Raw genomic sequence first — 20,657 nt, forward strand, 5'->3', positions numbered from 1 at the left:
GACAAAACAGCAGAGAGAGTCCTCAGCTGAGTGACCATGTCACACCCTTGCTGCACTGAGCACCAAGTGGGCATGAGGCTCCTCCATACTAGGCTCCTCACAGCGTCTCCTGTCCTCACATAGAGCAGACACAGTACACCAAATCTGCAGGTTCTGGAAGAGTCTCAGTGCTCCCATTTATTTCCTCTCTCAAACTTTAGGAATCTTCTCCTTTCAGATCAGATCTGACTAACTGATCAGCTCCTCATGACAAGAACTGGAAAAAACAATTTCACATCCACAGTCCTATGTTCAATAAGGAAGTAAGAAGTTGTAGCTCGGTGTAACATAAAGACAGGGATGGAGATGACCCGCTCTCCCTCAGCTGCAACACAAAAGCAACACAAAAGCAGAACACAGGTCTGTCGGGGGAGGGGAGTCACGTGGGGAGGGAGCCAGTCTGCCCACCTCCTCACATTATGTTAATAGGAACATATTTCAGACACATTCAGACATGCCCTTTGCAGAAAGAGAAATCAGGGGTGTTGACATCACAAGGTGGGAAAGTGAACAAATCCTGCATCACTCAGTCCCCCACGAGGCAGCTGGTTCACACTATGAAATAAAATAATCATGAACAGATTTGGGTCAGTCATATACATGCTGACTTTCTCAACAGCTCAGCACATGCTCAAAATATCCTACTCAAAGAATCCCCACTACCCAATCACGGCCCAGTCCCCTCCCCACTCCCCCCTTCAGGCCCTCCAAGGTCTCACCAGTAGAAGCAGAGAGAGAGCCCTGGGCACTGTCACTGCCTGGGGCAGAACAGATAGAATGTGGTCAGAGCCAAAGGAGATGAGACCAAAGGAGGAGCTAGTGGGGGGGTGCCAAGATCCCCATGGGGTCCTGTCTGTACCACCCCGGGGTTTCAGGGATCACCCCCTCCATACTCATGTGCAACCTCAGCATAATTCTTCTTCCACCTGTGGAAAGAAAACATCACATGAGGTGCCATGGAGAAGGCATGACCCGAGATCCTAGGTGAAACTCATAGCCTGGACCACACGGAAGTTTCCAAAACTTTAACTACAGACCTATGGAAGAATCAGGGACATGAAGAAAAGAGATAGCAGGATGAGACCAACCATTCTCCTGGAGTCTGTCCTCAGCAAGGACCTTGCTCTCTGACCTGTGACCACTGGGGATCAGATTCCATCACCACATTCAACAGGAGGGATGAGTTTGTCCTTCACTCTCACACGTGCTTTACTACACAGTGAATGTAGCAATGAGCTGCACAATGGAGTGGACAAGCACATGTGTGCGGGTAGCACTTCCCCTAAATGAGATAGGACAAACTTCTACCTGGGCTTGAAACGCTGAGAAAACTCAGAGCATCCCCTCCCTACCTGAGATCTACTTCCTCCACAGGACAGCTCCAGCCACCATAGTACCAGAGACCACAAAGACAAGCAGACCAGCAACGATGCCCACGATGGGGATGGTGAGCCGAGGAGGGGACTCTGGGAAGAGAGGATGAGGTGAGGGCCTTGCCCCTCAGGTCTCACCCTCAACTCTACTGAAGTTCTCCCACAAGGGCTCCTGATTTCCTTACCCCATCTCCGGGTGACAGGCTCCGCCAGCCCCTCATGCTGCACGTGGCACGTGTATCTCTGCTCCTGTCCAGAGGGCACCACCACAGCCGCCCACTTCTGGAAGGTCCCATCTCCTGCAGGCCTGGTCTCCACAAGCTCTGTGTCCTGGGTCTGGTCCTCCCCATCCCATTTGGCAGGTCAGGGTGACCTCACAGTCAGAGAAGGGGTGGTGGGTGAGAGTGCCTTTGGGGGATCTGAAGAGAAGGGTCAGAAAATTCAGGAACTTAGGGAGGAGTTAAGATGGCAGAGGAATAGGAGACCTTAACTTCATCTGGTCCCCGGAATACAGCTAGATATTTATCAAATCATTCTGAAAACCTGAGAAATAGATCGGAAATCTGAGAAAAGAAATGCTGCAATTGTACAAGTAGAAAACCAACCACTTTGTGGGAGGTAGGAGGTGCGAGGACCCAAATCCAGTGCGAAATATCAGAGGATACGTCAGAGGGGAGGGCGCCGCCCACAGGGGCTACTGCAAAGCATTGTATGCAGCGGGAGCACAAAATGAGAACTTCTAGAAGTCTCCTACAGTGGGGAGTCCCTGGCTTAAAGGGACTCAGGTGGCGATGGAGGCAAAATCCCAGGTGGGACAGCAGAGTCTCAGGATGAAGAATGGGAGTGTCTGAGCGCAGCAGGTCCCAGGCACCCACTGGGGAAGCCAGCTGCCATCAGCGAGTTTTGGTGCCGGGTTTCTGCTCAGTGTGGCCATGAACCACAAACCGCTACACAGTCAGGCAAACTGCTCTCTGAGCAGGGGCCCAGCAGGTGGGAGAAGCACAGCTATACCCCTCTTCCTTCCTGGGGAGGAACTGTATGGGTCCACACAGCTGGAGTGTGTCAGGTTTGGCGGCCTAAAACTCAGTTGCCTGCCTGAGATAAAAATGCTCAGTTGGGCAGCCCCAGTGGCTCAGCAGTTTAGCACCGCCTGCAGCCCAGGGTGTGATCCTGGAGACTCGGGATAGAGTCCCACATCCGGCTCCCTGCGTGAAGCCTGCTTCTCCCTCTGCCTGTGTCTCTGCCTCTTTCTCTCTCCTCTCTGTGTATTCTCATGAATAGATAAATAAAATCTTTTTAAAAAAATGCTCAGTCACAGGCTAGGTGAACACCTGGGAGACAAGGTGATCAACTGCTTTTCATGAGGGCTCACTGAAGAGTGCGGGTGTGAATTTTCAGCTCCAAGACTAGAGAGCGGGATGCAGCCCTATTCATCCTGCTCATGAGAGCCGAAAGCCTTCAGGGAGCAAAACAGGGCCACTTAGTGGAATCCAGAGCCACTTACACTGAGCTCGGCCTCTGTGCAAGAGAAGTGCACTTCCACGGGGGCAAAGTCCACCTGAGGATCAGCGCAGCAGGACTCTCCCACAGAAGACCAGCACAACCAGCGGGCACCAGGTTTACTGATCAGAGCAGACAGCAAAGCTTCAGCTCTCAAGGAAAACAGTATATACCATTTATGTTTTTTTTTATTCTCTAGTCTTTCAGTATTATTTTTCAGTTATTTTCCTATTTTTTCAATTCTTTTTTATTCTTTAATTTTTATTTTCATATATGCATTATATATTTTTATTTTGCTTCCTTTTATTGAATTTTATTTTTGTATATATATATATATATATAAATGTTTCTTTCTTATTTTGGGATCTAGTTTCTTTTATTTATTTAATTTTTTGTAAGATTTTTTTTTTTAATTTATTTATGATAGGCATGCAGTGAGAGAGAGAGAGGCAGAGACACAGGCAGAGGGAGAAGCAGGCTCCATGCACCGGGAGCCCGACGCGGGATTCGATTCCGGGTCTCCAGGATCGCGCCCTGGGCCAAAGGCAAGCGCCAAACCGCTGCGCCACCCAGGGATCCCTTTTTGTAAGATTTTATTTATTTATTCATGAGAGACACAGAGAGGCAGAGACATAGGCAGAGGGAGAAGCAGGCTCCCTGAAAGGAGCCCAGTGCAGAACTTGATCCCTGGATCCCAAGATCATGCCCTGAGCCAAATGCAGATGCTCAACCACTGAACCACCCAGCCATCACTGAGATCTAGTTTCTTTTATAAGCAGACCAAAACACACCCAGGGGATGCCTCAGGGATAAGAGTTCCTTAACCTACAAGGGTAGACACATAAGGCTGACAGCAGTCCTGTCCACAGAAACTGGACAAGCCAGAAAGGGCTGGCATGATATATTCAATGTGCTAAATGGGAAAAATATGCAGCCAAGAATATTTTATCCACCAAGGCTGTAATTCAAAATAGAAGGAGAGATAAAGAGTGTCCAGGAAAAATAAAAACTAGAGGAATTTGGGATGCCTGGGTGGCTCAGTGGTCGAGTGTCTGCCTTTGGCTCAGGGCATGATCCTGGAATCCCAAGATTGAGTACCACATTGGGCTCCCTGCATGGAGCCTATTTCTCCTCCCTCTGCCTGTGCCTCTGCCTCTCTCTGTGTGTCTCTCATGAATAAATAAATAAAATCTAAAAAAAAAAAAAAAAAAAGAGGAATTTGTGAATACTAAATCAGCCCTGCAAGGAATATTAAAGGGGATCCTTTGAGTGAAGGGAGAGCCCAAAAGTAACAAAGATCAGAAAGGAAAAGAGACAATTTATAGGAATAGCGACTTTACAGGTAATAGAATGGCACTAAATTCATATCTTTCAAAATTACTCTGAATGTAAATGGACTAAATGCTCCAATCAAAAGACACAGGGTATCATAATGGATTAAAAAAACAAAACAAAACAAGACCCATCAATATGCTGCTTACAAGAGACTCATTTTAGACTCATTTAGACCCAAAGACACTTCTAGAGGTGGAGGGATGCCTGAGGGTGGCTCCGCGGTTAAGCACCTGCCTTTGGCTCAGGGCGTGATCCTGGGGTCCTGGGATTGAGTCTCGCATTGGGCTCCCTGCATGGAGCCTTCTTCTTCCTCTGCCTGTGTCTCTGCCTCTCTCTCTGTGTCTCTCATGAATAAATAAAATTTTTTAAAATACCAAAGAAATACAAACAATTATAAGAACATATTATGAGCAACTACATACCAACAAATTAGGCAATCTGGAAGAAATTGATGCATTCCTAGAAACATATAAACTACCAAACTGAAACAGGAATAAATAGAAAACCTGAACAGACCCATAACCAGGAAAGAAATTGAAGAAGTAATCAAAAATTCCCAACAAACAAGAGTCCAGGGCCGGATGACTTCCCAGGGGAATTCTACCAAACATTTAAAGAAGAATTAATATCTATTCTTCTAAAGCTGTTTCAAAAAATAGAAATGGAAGGAAAACTTGCAAACTCATTCTATGAGGCCAGCATTACTTTGATCCCATAACCAAACAACGGCCTCACTAAATAGGAGAATTACAGGTCAATATCCCTGATGAACATGGATGCAAAAATTCTCACCAAGATACTAGCTGATAGGATCCAACTGTACATTAAAAGGATTATTCAGGGATCCCTGGGTGGCGCAGCGGTTTGGCGCCTGCCTTTGGCCCAGGGCGCGATCCTAGAGACCCGGGATCGAATCCCACATCGGGCTCCCGGTGCATGGGAGCCTGCTTCTCCCTCTGCCTGTGTCTCTGCCTCTCTCTCTCTGTGACTATCATAAATAAATAAATAATTAAAAAATTTTTAATTAAAAAAAAATAAATAAAAGGATTATTCACCACAACCAAGTGGGATTTATCACTGGACTGCATAGGTGGTTCAACTTCCACAAATTAATAAAAGAAAGGAAAAGAATCATATGATTCTGTCAATATATGGAGAAAAAGCGTTTGACAAAACACAGAATCCTTTCTTTTTTAAAAAAAGATTTTATTATTTATTCATGGAAGACAAACAGAGAGAGAGGCAGAGACACAGGCAGAGGGAGAAGCAGGCTCCCTGCAAGGAGCCTGACGTGGGACTCGATCCTGGGTCTCCAGGATCACATCCTGGGCCGAAGGCAGCGCTAAACCGCTGAGCCACCCAGGCTGTCCCAGCATCCTTTCTTGATTAAAAACTCTCCACCATGTAGGTATCAAGGGAACATATTTCAATATCATAAAAGCCATATGAAAGACCCACAATGATTATCATCCTCAAGGGGGAAAAACTGAGAGCTTTTCCCCTAAGGTCAGGAACAAAACAGGGATATCCACTCTCACCACTGCTGTTCAACACAGTACCAGAAATCCTAGCCTCAGCGATGAGACAACAAAAAGAAATAAAAGGCATCCAAATTGGCCGGGAAGTCAAACTTTAACTCTTCACAGATGACATGATACTCTATGTAGAAAACCCAAGAAACTCTACAAAAAATAGCTGGATCTGATACAGGAATTCAGCAAAGTCACATGATATAAAATTGATGCATAGAAGTCAATTGCATTTCTATACACTAACAAAGAGGTAGAAGAAAGAGAAATCAAAGAATCGATCCCATTTACAGTTGCACCAAAAACCATAAGATACCTAGGAATAAATCTAACCAAAGTGGTAAAAGATCTGCACTCTGAAAACTGTAGAACACTTATGAAAGAAATTGAGAAGAGATAAAGAGATGGAAAAATGTTCCATGCTCATGGATTAGAAGAACAAATACAGTTAAAATGTCTATGCTACCCAGGACAATCCATTCATTTAATGCAATCCCTATCAAAATACCATCAGCATTTTTCACAGAGCCAGAGTAAATAATCCTAAAATTTGTATGGAACCAGAGAAGACCCTGAATAGCCAAAGCAATGTTGAAAAAGAAAATCAAAGCTGGTGTCGTCATAATTCCAGACTTCAAGTTATATTACAAAGCTGTAATCATCAAGAAAGTATGGTACTGGCACAAAAACAGACACATAGATCATTGGAACAGAACAGAGAACCCAGAAATGGACCCTCAATTCTATGGTCAACTCATCTTTGACAAAGCAAGAAAGAATCCCCAAGTTAAAAAAAACAGTCTCTTCAACAAATGGCATTGGGAAAATTGGATAGCCACATGCAGAAGAATGAAATTGAACCACTCTCTTACACTATACACAAAAACAAAATGGATCAAAGACCTAAATGTGAGACAGAAACTCCTCAAAATCCTAGAGAACACAGACAGCAACTCTTTGACCTCAGCCACAGCAACTTCTTGCTAGACTGTCTCCAAAGGCAAACAAAACCAAATGAACAATTGGGACTTCACCAAGATAAAAAGCTTTTGCACAGCAAAGAAAACAATCAACAAAACTAAAAGGCAACCTACAGAATGGGAGAAGATATTTGCAAATGACATATCAGACAAAGGGTTAGTATCCAAGAGCTAAAGAAACTTATCAAACTCATAAAACAAAAATCCAGTTAAGAAAGGTAGAACTAGAACTACCCTACTACCCAGCAATTGCACTACTAGGTATTTATCCAAAGAATACAGACATAATGATTCCAAGGGGTACATGCACCCCAATATTTATAGCAGCAATGTCCACAACAGCCAAACTATTTAAAGAGCCCAGATGACCATAACAGACGAATGGATAATGAAAATGTGGTACATATATACGATGGAATATTACTTAGCCATCAAAAAGAATGAAATCTTGCCATTTGCAATTATGTGGATGAACTAGAGAGTATTATGCTAAGTGAAATAAGTCCATCAGAGAAAGACAAATATCATATGATTTCACTCATATGTGGAATTTAAGAAACAAAACATAAACACAGGTGAATGGAAGGAAAAATGAAATAAGATGAAATCAGAGAGGGAGACAAACCATAAGCGTCTCTTAACTCTGGGAAACAAACTACGAGTTGCTAAAGCAGAGGTTGGTGGGGGGAAAGGATAACTGGGTGATGGGCATTATGGAGAGCAGGTACTGTAATGAGTGCTGGGTGTTATACACAATTGATGAATCATGTAAATTCTATCTCTGAAACTAATAATACAGCATATGTTAACTAAACTGAATTTAAGTTTAAAATTTATTTTAGGGATCCCTGGGTGGCGCAGCAGTTTGGCACCTGCCTTTGGCCCAGGGCGCGATCCTGGAGACCCGGGATCAAGTCCCACGTCGGGCTCCCGGTGCATGGAGCCTGCTTCTCCCTCTGCCTATGTCTCTGCCTCTCTCTCTCTCTCTCTCTGTATGACTATCATAAATTTAAAAAAATAAATAAATAAATAAATAAAATAAAATTTATTTTAGGGATCCCTGGCTCAGTGGTTTAGCACCTGCTCTTGGCCCAGGGCATGATCCTGGAGTCCCGGGATGGAGTCCTGCATTGGGCTCCCTGTGTGGAGCCTGCTTCTCCCTCTGCCTCTGTCTCAGCATCTCTCTCTCTGTCTCTCCCTCTCTCTCTCTCTCTCTCTGTGTCTCTCATGAATAAATGGATAAAATCTTTAAAAAAATAAAATAAATAAAATAAAATTTATTTTAAAAAAGGAAGAAAGGAAAGGAAAGGAAGAAAGAAAGAAAGAAAGAAAAAGAAAGAAAGAAAGAAAGAAAGAAAGAAAGAAGAGAAAAAGAGAAAAAAAGCTCTCACGAGCCTCCCCAGAACGCCGCCCTCCTCCGCCCGACCTCCCGCCGCCCTCAGACCCGAGACCTCCCGCACCGAACAACTCCTCCCTACACCTCCCGAATCAAGAAGATCCCGAAGAAAGAAAGAAAGAAAGAAAGAAAGAAAGAAAGGAAGAAAGAAAGATTTAAATTCAGGAACTCTGTATCTGTCTTGGTCCACTGAAGCAGCTTTCATGTGGTCATCCTGAGAATGAATAGGACAACTGGGGTGGGGGAAAGGAGCAATAACCCAGACACCAGCCTGAACACATAATCTCTTCTTGTTTGGAAAGTTCTAGAATTAGGATGAGATGGCCCAGTGTAGAAGGCAGGTTTTTGAGAGGTAAAAAGGAATTTCTGGTCCTGGCCTGGCTGGAGGCCAAGTGACTCAAACAGGTGAGGCCTGATTCCAAACACTTGAGGTACAGGGCTGAGAACAAAGCCTGAGAAAATCCCCCAAGGCTCCCAAAGGGAGTGAGTCAAAAAGAACTGCTCATCAGTTATTTCAGAAATGGTCTCCTCCTCCATCCCTGGAGGGAATGTGACCTTAATGGTCCCTAGGAGAAAGGCAGACCCTTAGGGCCACTCTCTAGTACCGGATCTGAAAACCTAGGCAGAGTTAGTCTCTCCATCCATGACGCATGGGAGGGCCATATACTGGTGTGGATTCTATTTCTTCCTATCCTCTCCCACGGCCTCAGCCTGAGGCGAGATCGGGGAGGCCCGGGGCCCCGGTACCTGCGCGCAGCAGCGTCTCCTTCCCCATCTCCAGGTACCTCCGCAGCCACTCCACGCACGTCGTCTCCAGGTAGTTCCTCAGGTGCCCTGCATCACCTGCCGCCTCCCTCTTGCGCCGGGTGATCTGCGCCGCCGCGTCCGCCGCGGTCCAGGAGCGCAGGTCCTCGTTCAGGGCGATGTAATCGGCGCCGTCGTAGGCGTCCTGACTGTACCCGCGGAGGAGGCGCCCGCCGGGCCCCAGGTCACAGCCGTACGTGGTCTGGCGGGTGTGAGACCCTGGCCCCGCCCCGACAGGCCGCCAATCAGTCCAAAGAGAAAGTAAAACCTCCCGGGAGTTCCCGCGGGTTCGGGACGGGGACGAGGGGGAGGGGCGGGGGCCTCGGACTCGGGGTGACGCCCGGACCCGGACCCTCGGGGCGACCCGGCCGGTCGGGGGGATGGGGGTCGTGCCCCGGCCCCGGGCCCGCGCCGCTCACCGGCCTCGCTCTGGTTGTAGTAGCCGCGCAGGGTGTCCAGGTCCACTCGGAAAGTCCGTGCGGTCTCCTTGATGGTCCGCGTCTGCGGGTCCCAATACTCCGGCCCCTCCTGCTCCACCCACGGCGCCCGCGGCTCCATCCTCCCAGTGGCCGCGTCGCTGTCGAACCGCACGAACTGCGTGTCGTCCACGTAGCCGACGGCGATGAAGCGGGGGTCCCCGCGGCCGGGCCGGGACACGGAGGTGTAGAAATACCTCAGGGAGTGGGAGCCTGCGGAGCCGAGGGCTGAGACCCCGCCCGACCCCCTCCCGCCGCGGGGCCCGGGGCCCAGGGGAGATGCCCGGGGCGGGGCGGAGGCGGGAGGGGCCGGGGGCGGCGGAGAGGCGGCTTCCCGGGGTCCCGCGTCCCCGCCCGCCGGTCCCCTCGCTCCCGCCCGCACTCACCCGCCCGGGTCAGGGTCACGGCCAGGGCCCCCGAAGGCAGCAGGGGCGGGGGGGGGGGGGGGCGCGCATCACGACTCGCATCCTTGAGGTTCCAGAGACCCGAAGAGCCGGCAGGGGTGGCCCCGCAGGCCCGGACCCCGGGGACGCCGATCGGCTCCCCTAGAACCCCGCCGCCCAATGGGGGTGCGCGCTGGGGCCAAGTCCCGAGTATCCAGGCGGGAGGCCCTGAGGCGGGTTGGGAGAGGGGAGGGAGGCGCGCGGGGGACGGAACTGGGCTTCCCCGCCCCCAGACACCGCTCTAGGTCTTCCCGGAGACCCAGGGCTTTGCCCTGATTCCCCTCCACCTGCACGGAGCGCTTTCTCTCACCGTCTCCCTGAGGCCTGGCCGGCGGTCCTTCTGAGGAAACCGGGGACAGACACCAGGCAGGGATCAGCCCCTTTTTGTCCCTTACGTTTGTGGAAACCCTCGACTTGAGCTGAACTACTCCTTACTTCTCCGTACTCTTCTGAAAGAAAAATCACCGCCAGGAAACTGGATGCCAGATAGTGAGCTCGCCTGGGAACGGAGATGGAGAGACAGGGATTTTCTCTTTAAACCTGAAGTTGTGGGCACCTGGGCCGCTCAGTGGTTGAGCTTCTGCCGGTGGCTCAGGTCATGATCCCTGGAGTCTTGGGATCAAGGCCCGAATAGGGAGCCTGTGTCTCTGCCTCTGTGTGTCTCTCATGAATAAATAAATAAAATCTTTAAAAATAAACAAAACAATCTTCATTCCATAGCCCCAAATTTCTGTGAGTTCCCCTCATATCCTCAATACATGGAAGCATGGTTTGATACTATACATTTCGATCAGGAGCATGTACAAACTTGAAGCACCTCAAATTTGCAACGTTCCATGCAGTCAAAATGCCCTTCGCCAGTGCTCCTGCATTGCCTCTTTTTATGCATTATTCACATCTAAGCAGTGCACATATTTCGTCTAGACATTTTTTAAACTGATTTGCATAAGGAGGCAACTGATTTTCAGGCAGCCCCACAGAATATAGTAAATTCTAGATGCAAAAAATATCTTGCTAAGACCTGGAAATAGAGATTCCATTTTTAAAAAGGCTGTATAACAACGTATTTAAATGTGAGGATTCCACTGCTGTAAAACTGGTCACCTCTGCTTCTCTCCCTCCGCCTGGGTCTGCAGCCCTTCTCTCCATCTCTCATCAATTAGGGCCTCTCATCCCGAGTCTCCACCCCCTCTCACTCCTGATTGGGGCCCTGCTGCCACTCCAACACTTGCTACCCTAAGGCCACTCTCGCCACCTGGGACAGACAGCGATCCTGCTGATATGAGTCAGGTTGTGTCATTTCATCACTGAAAATGCTTCAGGGGCTCTATTATTTTTAAAGATTTTATTTATTTATTTGAGCTAGAACACACACACAGGTAGGGTAAAGAGCAGAGGGAGAAGCAGGCTCCCCGCTGAGCAGGGAGCCCAACTTGGGGCTCCATCCCAGGACCCCGAGATCACGACTTGAGCCAAAAGCAGACACTTAACCAACTGAGCCACTCAAATGCTCCTCCATCTCACTTAGGAAGCCTCTAGAGGGACACCTGGGTGGTTCAGAGGTTGAGCGTCTGCCTGTGGCTCAGGTCCTGATCCTGGGGTCCTGGGATCAAGTTCCACAGTGGGCTCCCCACAGGGAGCCTGCTTCTCCCTCTGCCTGTGTCTCTCTGCCTCTCTCTGTGTGTCTCTCATAAATAAAATCTTTAAAAGAAAGAAAAAAGAAGTACTGGAAGGGCTCCTGGGCGGCTCAGTCAGGCATTCAACTCTTTGATCTCGGCTTGGATCTTGGTCATGAGTTCAACCTCCATGCTGGGCATGAAACATACTTTTTAAAAAATAAAAAAGTCCTGAAAAGAAATAGGAAAATAAAATGTTTCTTTTCGGCTTTTCTGGGCGCTGTCATCAAGGAGCTGGAGAGAGGGGTCACAGTGGAGAAGCAGAAACCTGATGGATGACTCAAGGTTCCTACATCTCCTCTCCTTCAATCCTTGCCGCATTCCTGATCTTGACACCTGTGGAGTCCAGGGCTGTTCAGAAGCTTCTTTGTGGCAGTATTGATGATGCTCCCAAGCTCCAGGTCAGCCTCCCCTGAGCAACTTACAGCCCAGACCCTCCCAGGCTGCTCAGTCAGAATTCAGGAGCAGCGCAGCGGCGCCCCCGTGTGGTCACAGGGATGAGGTTGGAAGACCAAGTTCTCCCTTTCTCTTGCACAGCAAGGACCTCCCAGGGTCTCCCTCTGCTCCCAACACCAGATCAGGGCTTTGAACACAAAAGGTTGCCCCTGTCCATGTCAGGCTGGGTTGCAAAATGTTCCCCCAAATCCACAATAACATAGATGTTTTCTTTGCATGATCACTGATTCCGCCCTCAGGGGCAAGTTCTCCAGGCAATCACAGCTGGTTCCCAGATCTGGTATGGACCGCACAAAGAAATTGAGTGCCCGGTCTCCAAAGATAGGACCTAGGACTCCTAAGTTCCTGTCACTTCTTTCTGCTGCTGCCTCTGGGGCTGGACTCAGTTCAGTAAGTCTGAGAACATAGCATGAAGGATGAGGGGCAGAAGCCCACAGTGCATTGGGTCTAGAAAAGGGAGGATGCTCCTGGGGAGTGAGGCTAGGGTGTAAATAAGAACATGAGAGGGGAAGAGCTTCCAAGGAGGGAAGGAGTCAGGGAGAAGAGGGGCATGGGAAGGGCTGGTCTAAGGAACACCTGTTTACATGGAGAGGGCTCTCTGGGTCCTGGACCAGAGTGAAGGGCAGATGCGGTACCAGCCCTATAGGGACCACCAACCCTGGGTTTTCAAGGTCCCACTCCGTGTTAGTACCTTATGACCATGGCTGAGCACACTTCAGTCGTCAGCCTTCAGTTGTTCCTTCCTCCTCTATGGCAAGCAGAGCCTCCCCACCAAGCTGAGGAGCCCCTCAGCTGAACATGTAGTGTGGGCTGGACACTGATGTGGACTACAAGGACCTCAGTAACAGGACCCAGGGTGCTGACCACCCATTTCCCAGCAGTCCCTACACCCTCCATAACTCACTGCCGAGGAGTCTGCATGCTTCCTCTCTGGTAACCCAAGCACCCTGAGAGTGGACCCCTCAGGCCCTGTTCTCTGCTACTCTCAACCCCTGAACTTAGAAACTCATGCTACATCCCCAGTCCCAAATCTCATTTCTACCCTAACCACTGGCCCAACACTATGGCGGTGCTGTAGACTGAATGTGCCCCACCCAGATACACATGTTGAAATATAATCTTCAGTATGATGGTATTAGAAGTTGAGGCTTTTGGGGGTGATGATATCATGAGTAGAGCCCTCATCAACGGGTTTAGAGTCCTTATAAGAGAGACTCCAGAGAGTATGTTGTTTAAGCCACTCGATCTGTGATATTTTGTGATGAATACCCAAGCAGACTAAGACAATCTCCAAAACCAAACACCGCGAAGCTCTTTCAGTTTCAGACCCACTTTAAGGAAAGTGGCCACAGCATGTATTCATTTATTCACAAATATTTAGTGTCTCTGTGCAGGGCATGATTTTAGGCCTGGTTATCATTTAATCAAGAGAAAAAATGCCTACTCTCCTGATGCTTACAGTCTGATAGGAAAGACAGACAATAAAAATAGTAGTATTATGATATTATATAATATGCATTCCTGTTACCTATTGCTGGCTGGGTAACAATCCCAAAATAAAACTACCTTTTTATTAGCGGTCATTCTATGCATTGACTGGGCTCAGCAGGCAGCTCTTCTGCTCCATCTGACATGGTCTGTGGCTGTTGTCATCTGGAGGCTCACCCTCATTCAAGAGGTTTCTCTCATAAGGCCGCAGTCAGTGCTGTCAACAGCTGGCAGCCTTCTAGGACTACTGGCACGGAGCCACCCAGGGATCCCATACCACATCTTCTGTATCCATTCATCTGTTGGACATCTGGGCTCTTTCCATAGTTTAGCTATTGTGGACATTGCTGCTATAAACACTGGAGTGCAGGTGCCCCTTCAGATCACTACGTTTGTATCTTTGGGGTAGATACCTAGTTATGCAATTGTTGGGTTGTAAGGTAGGTCTATTTTCAACTTTCTGAGGAATCTACTGTTTTCTAGAGTGGCTGTACCGACTGTACTCCCACCAACAGTACTCTCTTTCTCCACATCAGCACCAACACTTATTGTTTCTTGACTTGTTAATTTTAGTCATTCTGACCAGTGTGAGGTATATCTCATTGTGGTTTTGATTAAAAAATTCATTTAATACACCTAACCTACCAAACACAGTAGCTAAGTCTAGCCTACCTTAAACAAACACTCAGAACACTTACGTTAGCTTAGAGTTGGGCAAAATTATCTCACACAAAGCCAATTTTATAATAAAGTGTTGAGGGGCATTTGGCTGGCTCAACCAGAACACGGGACTCTTATTCTTGGGGTTGTGAATTTGAGCCCCATGTTGGGTGTAGAGATTACTTATATAAATAAAAACTTTTTAGGGACTGCTGGGTGGCTCAGCAGTTGAGCATCTGCCTTTGGCTCAGGGCATGATCCTAGGGTCTTGGGATTGAGTCCCGCATCAGGTCCCTGTGGGGAGCCTGCTTCTCCCTCTGCCTATATCTCTGCCCTCTGTGTCTCTCATAAATAAATAAAATCTTAAAAAAAAAAAAACTTTTTAAAAAGTGTTGGATAAAATATGCAACTTCTTGAATACTGTATTGAAAGTGAAAAGCAAGATAATTGTATGGGTACAGAATTGGTGTAAGTGTATTGGTTGTTTACCCTCACAGTTACATGTCTGACTGGGAGCTGTGACTCACTGCTGCTGCCCAGAATCACAAGAGTACTATACTACATCACTAGCCTGGGAAAAGATCAAAATTCAAAATCTGAATTACACTTTCTACTGAATGTGTACAGCCAAAAAAAATTGCAAGTCAAACCGTTGTAAATTGGGGACCATCTGTATACTAGCAATGCACAAGTGGAAGTTGACAAAACCCTGATAAAAGAAATCAAAGAACTAAATAATGAAAGATATTCCATATTCATGGGTAGGAAGACTTGATATTGCCAAAATGTCAGTTCTTCCCAACTTGGTCTTTAAATTCAACTCGATCCCATTCAAAATCTCAAGTTTTTTTCTTTTTTTAAGATCTTATTTATTCATGAGAGACAGAATAATCAGAGACATAGCAGAGGGAGAAGCAGAGCTCCCTGCAGGGAGCCTGACACAGGACTCAATCCCAGGAACCCAAGACCTGAGCCAAAGGCAGACATTCAACCAAGCCACCCAGGCGCCCCTCAGCAAGTTATTTTGTGGATAACAAGGTGACTCTGAAGTTTATGTGGAGAGGCAAAAGAGCCAGAATAGCCAGTCTACCATAAGAACACAGAATTACGAGAACTGATACTACCTGACTTCAAGACTTACTATAAAGCTATAGTAATCAAGACAGTGTATACAGTACTGGTGAAAAAAGAAGTATATCAATGGAAGAGAACAGAAAATCCAGAAACAGACCCACATAAATATAGTCAACTTATTTTGACATGAAAGCAAGGGCCATCATAAAATGGAGAAAAGGTAATCTGTTAATAAACAGTGCTAGAGGGATCCCTGGGTGGCGCAGCGGTTTGGCGCCTGCCTTTGGCCCAGGGCGCGATCCTGGAGACCCGGGATCGAATCCCACGTCAGGCTCCCGGTGCATGGAGCCTGCTTCTCCCTCTGCCTGTGTCTCTGCCTCTCTCTCTCTCTCTTTGTGACTATCATAAATAAATAAAAAAAAATTAAAAAAAAAAAAACCGTGCTAGAACAATTGCTGGACAACCACATGCAAAAAAAAAAAAAAAAAAAGTGAAATGAGAAAGCTCTCTTGAAAGGTTACTGTGAAGGTCACCTATGACAAAAACAAAAACTGTCCAGCAGATTCAATGGATTTCAATATTCTTAAGGACCCACCTCCACAAGTTTCATATAGAGGGTACAGTAATTCAGGTCAGTCACCTCAGTCCTGCCAATTCACTGGGTAGGATGCAGTACCAGCACATTGGCCTCAGGGAGCTCTGCAGCCCTTCAACCTTGTGGATGATGTTTCCCATAATCCTGTGCTTCTCTCTGGCTGAAAACAGGCTCCTCCTCCAGAAGCCAGACCCAACTCTCATTTGAATGTCTGTATTAAACATAAAAGCCGGTAGATCCCTGGGTGGCTCAGCGGTTTAGTGCCTGCCTTCAGCCCAGGGCATGATTCTGGAGCCCTGGGATTGAGTCCCACATCAGGCTCCTACATGGAGCCTGCTTTTCCCTCTGCCTGTGTCTCTGCCTCTCTCTCTCTCTGTGTCTCTCATAAATAAATAAAATCTTAAAAAAGAACACCTTTAAAAAAATAATAATAAATAAATAAACATAAAGCCAGGATCCCTGGGTGGCCAGCGGTTTGGCGCCTGCCTTTGGCCCAGGGTGCGATCCCGGATCCCACATCAGGCTCCCGGTGCATGGAGCCTGCTTCTCCCTCTCCTCTGCCTGTGTCTCTGCCTCTCTCTCTCTCTCTGTGTGACTATCATAAATACATAAAAATTTTTAAAAAATAAACATAAAGCCTTTTCATATAAAGGGGGGGAAAAAGACTATCAATACACTATGACAGGTTCCCTGCTCAGCAGCGGGGAGTCTGCTTCTCCTTCTGTCCCTTCCCACCCCCACGCTCATTCTCTCTTAAATGATTATTCTTTTCTAAAGAGACACTGTGAGATACCCAGAAGTAAAAAAAAAAATATATATATATATATATATATATACACACAGTAACACAAAATTAGGTAATCTGGCTTACAGATATTTACCTTCATTCCTTCATTTCCATGATTATGAGATCCAAAACTCATTCAATAGAATTGAACTGACTCAAATAGTCTTTCCCTTATACCAATTCTCATAGATGAACATCCAAATTCAGACTCTATTTTAGAGTTCAGGAATATCTACTGTAAATTATTGGAGGTTAATCCATTTTAGAGCTCATAACCTAAAATAGAAAAACTCAGATGGTAGAAATCCCTACTTTTCAGGAAGGATACTTTATTATTAGTGCATCATTTAGATTGTCCTACAGTAGTCTCATCTGCTGTATTTTCTTAAAGGCTACAAATCTTGCTTTTAATTTATAGATGGTGGTTAGTTTAGCTTCAATATTAGTTGCTTATAGTCTCTTTAACCTTATACTGGATAGTTTCCCACATTAGTTTGGGCTTCTTATGTTCCAATAACTAATACTTTAAGCCATACATATACAAGTCAAATATGAATCATACATAACCCTATCGCTAAGAAACATGAAGCTTCTCATCCCCCAAAATCCTACCAAAGTTCTTGGTTCTTTTTCCACTGAAAAGTGAGAACATGGGATGCCTGGAAGGCTCAGTGGTTGAGCATCTGCCTTTAACTCAGGGCATGATCCTGGGGTCCAGGATCAAGTCCCACATTGAGCTCCCTGCATGGAGCCTGCTTCTCCCTCTGCCTATATCTCTGCCTCTCCATCTCTCGTGAATAAATAAATAAAAATCTTTAAAAAGTGATAACATGTCAGCTAATGGAGAATGTGAGGTCTTGGTGGTTCAACTCTCCCTGCCCCAAGTTTGAGAGCCACTGACCTCCAGGAAGGTCACCCTTCCCAGTTCCTGGATCTCCATGCTATGGCAGAGGCCATCTTCCCACCAAATTCAGCATGATGTCACAAAAACAGTGAGCTGGTTAGCAACTGTCCACTCTCCAGCCATCTTGTTTCCTGAGATACATTTTTCTGAGGGCCTACCTTTCTCCCAGATGATCAAAACTGGGACCATCCACTCCCTTCTGAGCCACCTCTACACATAAGGACGGAACTATACACTCCAGCCACAGGACATTTCAGAATATACTGCAAAAAGGTTAACACATGTACACAAGGCTCACATCATACATCTGTTTTACTACAGATTTATAGTGAGGGCTCACAAGTTCAACAAAGCTCAAAATCGATTACTAGTGGTCACATTCTTTTCAAAAGCCAAGGGTACAATGACACAACAGTGCTCAAAACTACTAAAGAATGCAAATCCCTACAACATGCAATGCACAACAGACAAGAAATGTCATTCTGGGCCAGCAAAAAGAGAAACAGGAAATAAAGGGGTAATCATTACTTCAGCCAAGTCAATAGATCTGAGCTTTTCAGGTAGACCTGGGAATGAATTCTCCAGGCTTTCCCACCAACCAGCTGCAGACCTTGAGCGTATCTGGCCCAGAGAGGGACTAAGAGATACTTGCTGAATGAGCCCTTCTGATTGCAATGGCATATTAGATAAAGGGCTAGTATCCAAGATCTATAAAGAACTTATTAAAACTCAACAGCAAAGAAACAATCCAATCATGAAATGGGCAAAGACATGAACAGAAATTTCACCAAAGAAGACATACACATGGCCAACAAGCACATGAGAAAATGCTCCGCATCACTGGCCATCAGGGAAATACAAATCAAAACCACAAGATAACCACCTCACACGTGTGAGAACAGTGAAAATTAACAAGACAGGAAATAACAAATGTTGGAGAGGATGTGGAGAAAGGGGAACCCTCTTGCACTGTTGGTGGGAATGTGAACTGGTGCAGCCACTCTGGAAAACTGTGTGGAGGCTCCTCATCAGAGTTAAAAATAGAACTGCCCTACGACCCAGCAGTTGCCCTGCTGGGGATTTACCCCAAAGATACAGATGCAGTGAAACGGCAGGATACCTACACCCCAATGTTTAGAGCAGCAATGTCCACAATAGCCAAACTGTGGAAGGAGCCTCGGTGTCCATCAAAAGATGAACGGATAGAGATGTGGTCTCTATATACAATGGATTATTACTTGGCCACCAGAAAGGACAAATACCCACCATTTGCCTCAATGTGGATGGAACTGGAGGGTATCATGCTGAGTGAAGTTAAGTCAATTGGAGGACAATCATATGGTTTCATTCATTCAGGGAATATAAAAAATAGTGAAAGGGACTATAGGGGAAAGGAGGCAAAAAGTGGGAAATATCAGTGAGGGGTACAGAACATGAGAGACTCCTAACTCTGTGAAACGAACAAGGGATAGTGGAAGGGGAGGCGGGCGGGGGAATGGGGTGACTGGGTTACGGGCACTGAGAGGGGCACTTGACCAGATGACGCACTGGGTGTTACAGTGTTATGTTGGCAAATTACTCTAACTAAAAAAATATACGAAAAAAAAACAAAACACCAAAAACCCTTCTGAGCCAGTTTCCAGCACACCAGCAATGTAACTTTTACCTTGCAGAACTGAGAAAGGAGAACAGTTTTTAGAGTGTTATAAAGCAAGTTCTGCCTCAACTGGCAGGAACTTTTTCACATCAGTCTTGTCTAGGGCCAGGTTGGGAGGGAGGTTAAGTTAGGGGCAGGGCCCTGGGCAGGGCCAGTCACTGAAGCGAGGCCAAGGCCTGGAGGGAAGGAGCCAGTTCCTGGTGGCTGTTGGGCAGTTCAGACAGCTCCCTGCTACACCAGCCATGGTACTCCCTCTGCCCTGGCTCTCCTGTTGCTGCCGTCGCCTGCTCCTGCCTTCCTGGCCCCTGGCCCCCCAGAGCTCCTGGAGGTGCTGCTCCCAGAGCCCCAAGGCGAGCACAAAAGAGCAGACCAGCTCCACAAGCAGTGGGAAGAGGTCACCCCCAAGGGTAAGTGGCACCAAAAGTAGGGAGACAGAGGGGTGGAGGAATCCCTTTAATCTTATATTCACAGGCCTGTTCCAAATAGATACCAACCCCAACCCAGTCCTTGGACTAGTCCCAACTCCCAGATCCCCAGCAGTTTCCCCACACGCCCTACACCTCGAGGGCTCTCTCCCCACAGCCCTCCCTCCCTGCAGAGTCCAAGAAGTCCTTGACCAGGAATTTCCCCTCCTCTAACAGTTAATTATTTCTTGGTGGGGGGAGGGACAGCCAGTCCTCTCCTCTCCATATCCTTCCTTGCACAAGGAGTCCAGTTTAACCCCTGAGCCGCAAACTGCCCCCCACAGGCCTATGCCTAAGACCAGAAGCTACCCTCGCTTCACAGTACAGAGAACCTTATTAATAAAAGGGGGTGGAAATGTGAGAGGCACAACACCGGACTTCCAGCAAGCCTCAGCTTCCTGCCCTGGCTGATGCTCCCTCCCCTCTGCCCCCCTCATTCAGGGTCCCAGGCCCCGCCCCACAGCTGAGCTGGCCCAAGCTGAGGAGTTGCTGGAGCAGCAGCTGGAGCTGTACCAGGCTCTTCTGGAAGGGCAAGAAGGGGCTTGGGAAGCCCAGGCCCTGGTGCTCAAGATCCAGAAGCTGAAGGAACAGATGAGGAGACACCGGGAGAGCCTAGGAGACGCCTAAACTTTCCATCAGTTCCCATTTTACCTTCCAACACTGGAAACACTACACACCACCCACACTGGGGCCTTTGGGTCAGAAACATCCCAGCCCCTCCTAGGCCACTGAAAAAAAAAAAAAAAAAAAAAGGGAAGACACTTTCACAAAGGGCAGAAATTGAAGTAGCAAGGAGCAATGGCTTCTGCAGTCTTAGTCACATCCCCCTCCCCCCCTCTGATCCCTCCCAACTGACCTGAGCCCCACAGCAGGGCACACAGTCCTTATAAGAATGAATATACACTGAATCATGACCTAATCTCACCCCAAACCCAATAAAGGCATGGAGCACTTACAGACACCACAGACGCATGTGTTTTTTAGTTTTGTTAAAAAAAAAAAAAAAATTTCCGACAATTCA

At 47.2% G+C, this 20,657-nt stretch overlaps 1 protein-coding gene and 2 pseudogenes across 2 annotated transcripts; 2 read left to right on the plus strand and 1 right to left on the minus strand.

The window, feature by feature from the left end:
* On the minus strand, window positions 146–11,872 carry LOC106559562 (annotated as a pseudogene). Its single transcript, XR_005367513.1, has 7 exons — window positions 11,845–11,872; window positions 9,819–10,043; window positions 9,376–9,645; window positions 8,900–9,175; window positions 1,598–1,831; window positions 1,392–1,505; window positions 146–965 (listed from the first exon to the last, which is right to left on the minus strand). The product of XR_005367513.1 is annotated as a DLA class I histocompatibility antigen, A9/A9 alpha chain-like, transcript variant X3 (transcript).
* DLA-12a (MHC class I DLA-12a pseudogene) lies at window positions 147–2,163 on the plus strand (annotated as a pseudogene).
* Window positions 11,873–19,333: 7,461 nt separating the features above from the next.
* On the plus strand, window positions 19,334–20,602 carry MCCD1 (mitochondrial coiled-coil domain 1). Its single transcript, XM_038553483.1, has 2 exons — window positions 19,334–19,579; window positions 20,078–20,602. The coding sequence occupies exons 1-2, from the start codon at window positions 19,415–19,417 to the stop codon at window positions 20,261–20,263; spliced, it is 351 nt and encodes a 116-aa protein (XP_038409411.1). The 5' UTR covers window positions 19,334–19,414; the 3' UTR covers window positions 20,264–20,602.
* The last annotated feature ends 55 nt before the right edge of the window (window positions 20,603–20,657 follow it).

The sequence above is a fragment of the Canis lupus genome, chromosome 12 (genome assembly GCF_011100685.1).
Source record: "Canis lupus familiaris isolate Mischka breed German Shepherd chromosome 12, alternate assembly UU_Cfam_GSD_1.0, whole genome shotgun sequence".
NCBI classification, from domain to species: domain Eukaryota; kingdom Metazoa; phylum Chordata; class Mammalia; order Carnivora; family Canidae; genus Canis; species Canis lupus.

Bases quoted from the DNA above. Each gene is read 5' to 3' on its own strand.
- MCCD1 (XM_038553483.1), top strand. From the start codon at position 19,415: ATGGTACTCCCTCTGCCCTGGCTCTCCTGTTGCTGCCGTCGCCTGCTC. The intron at 19,580-20,077 runs GTAAGTGGCACC...CCCCTCATTCAG, and splicing joins GGAAGAGGTCACCCCCAAGG to GGTCCCAGGCCCCGCCCCAC.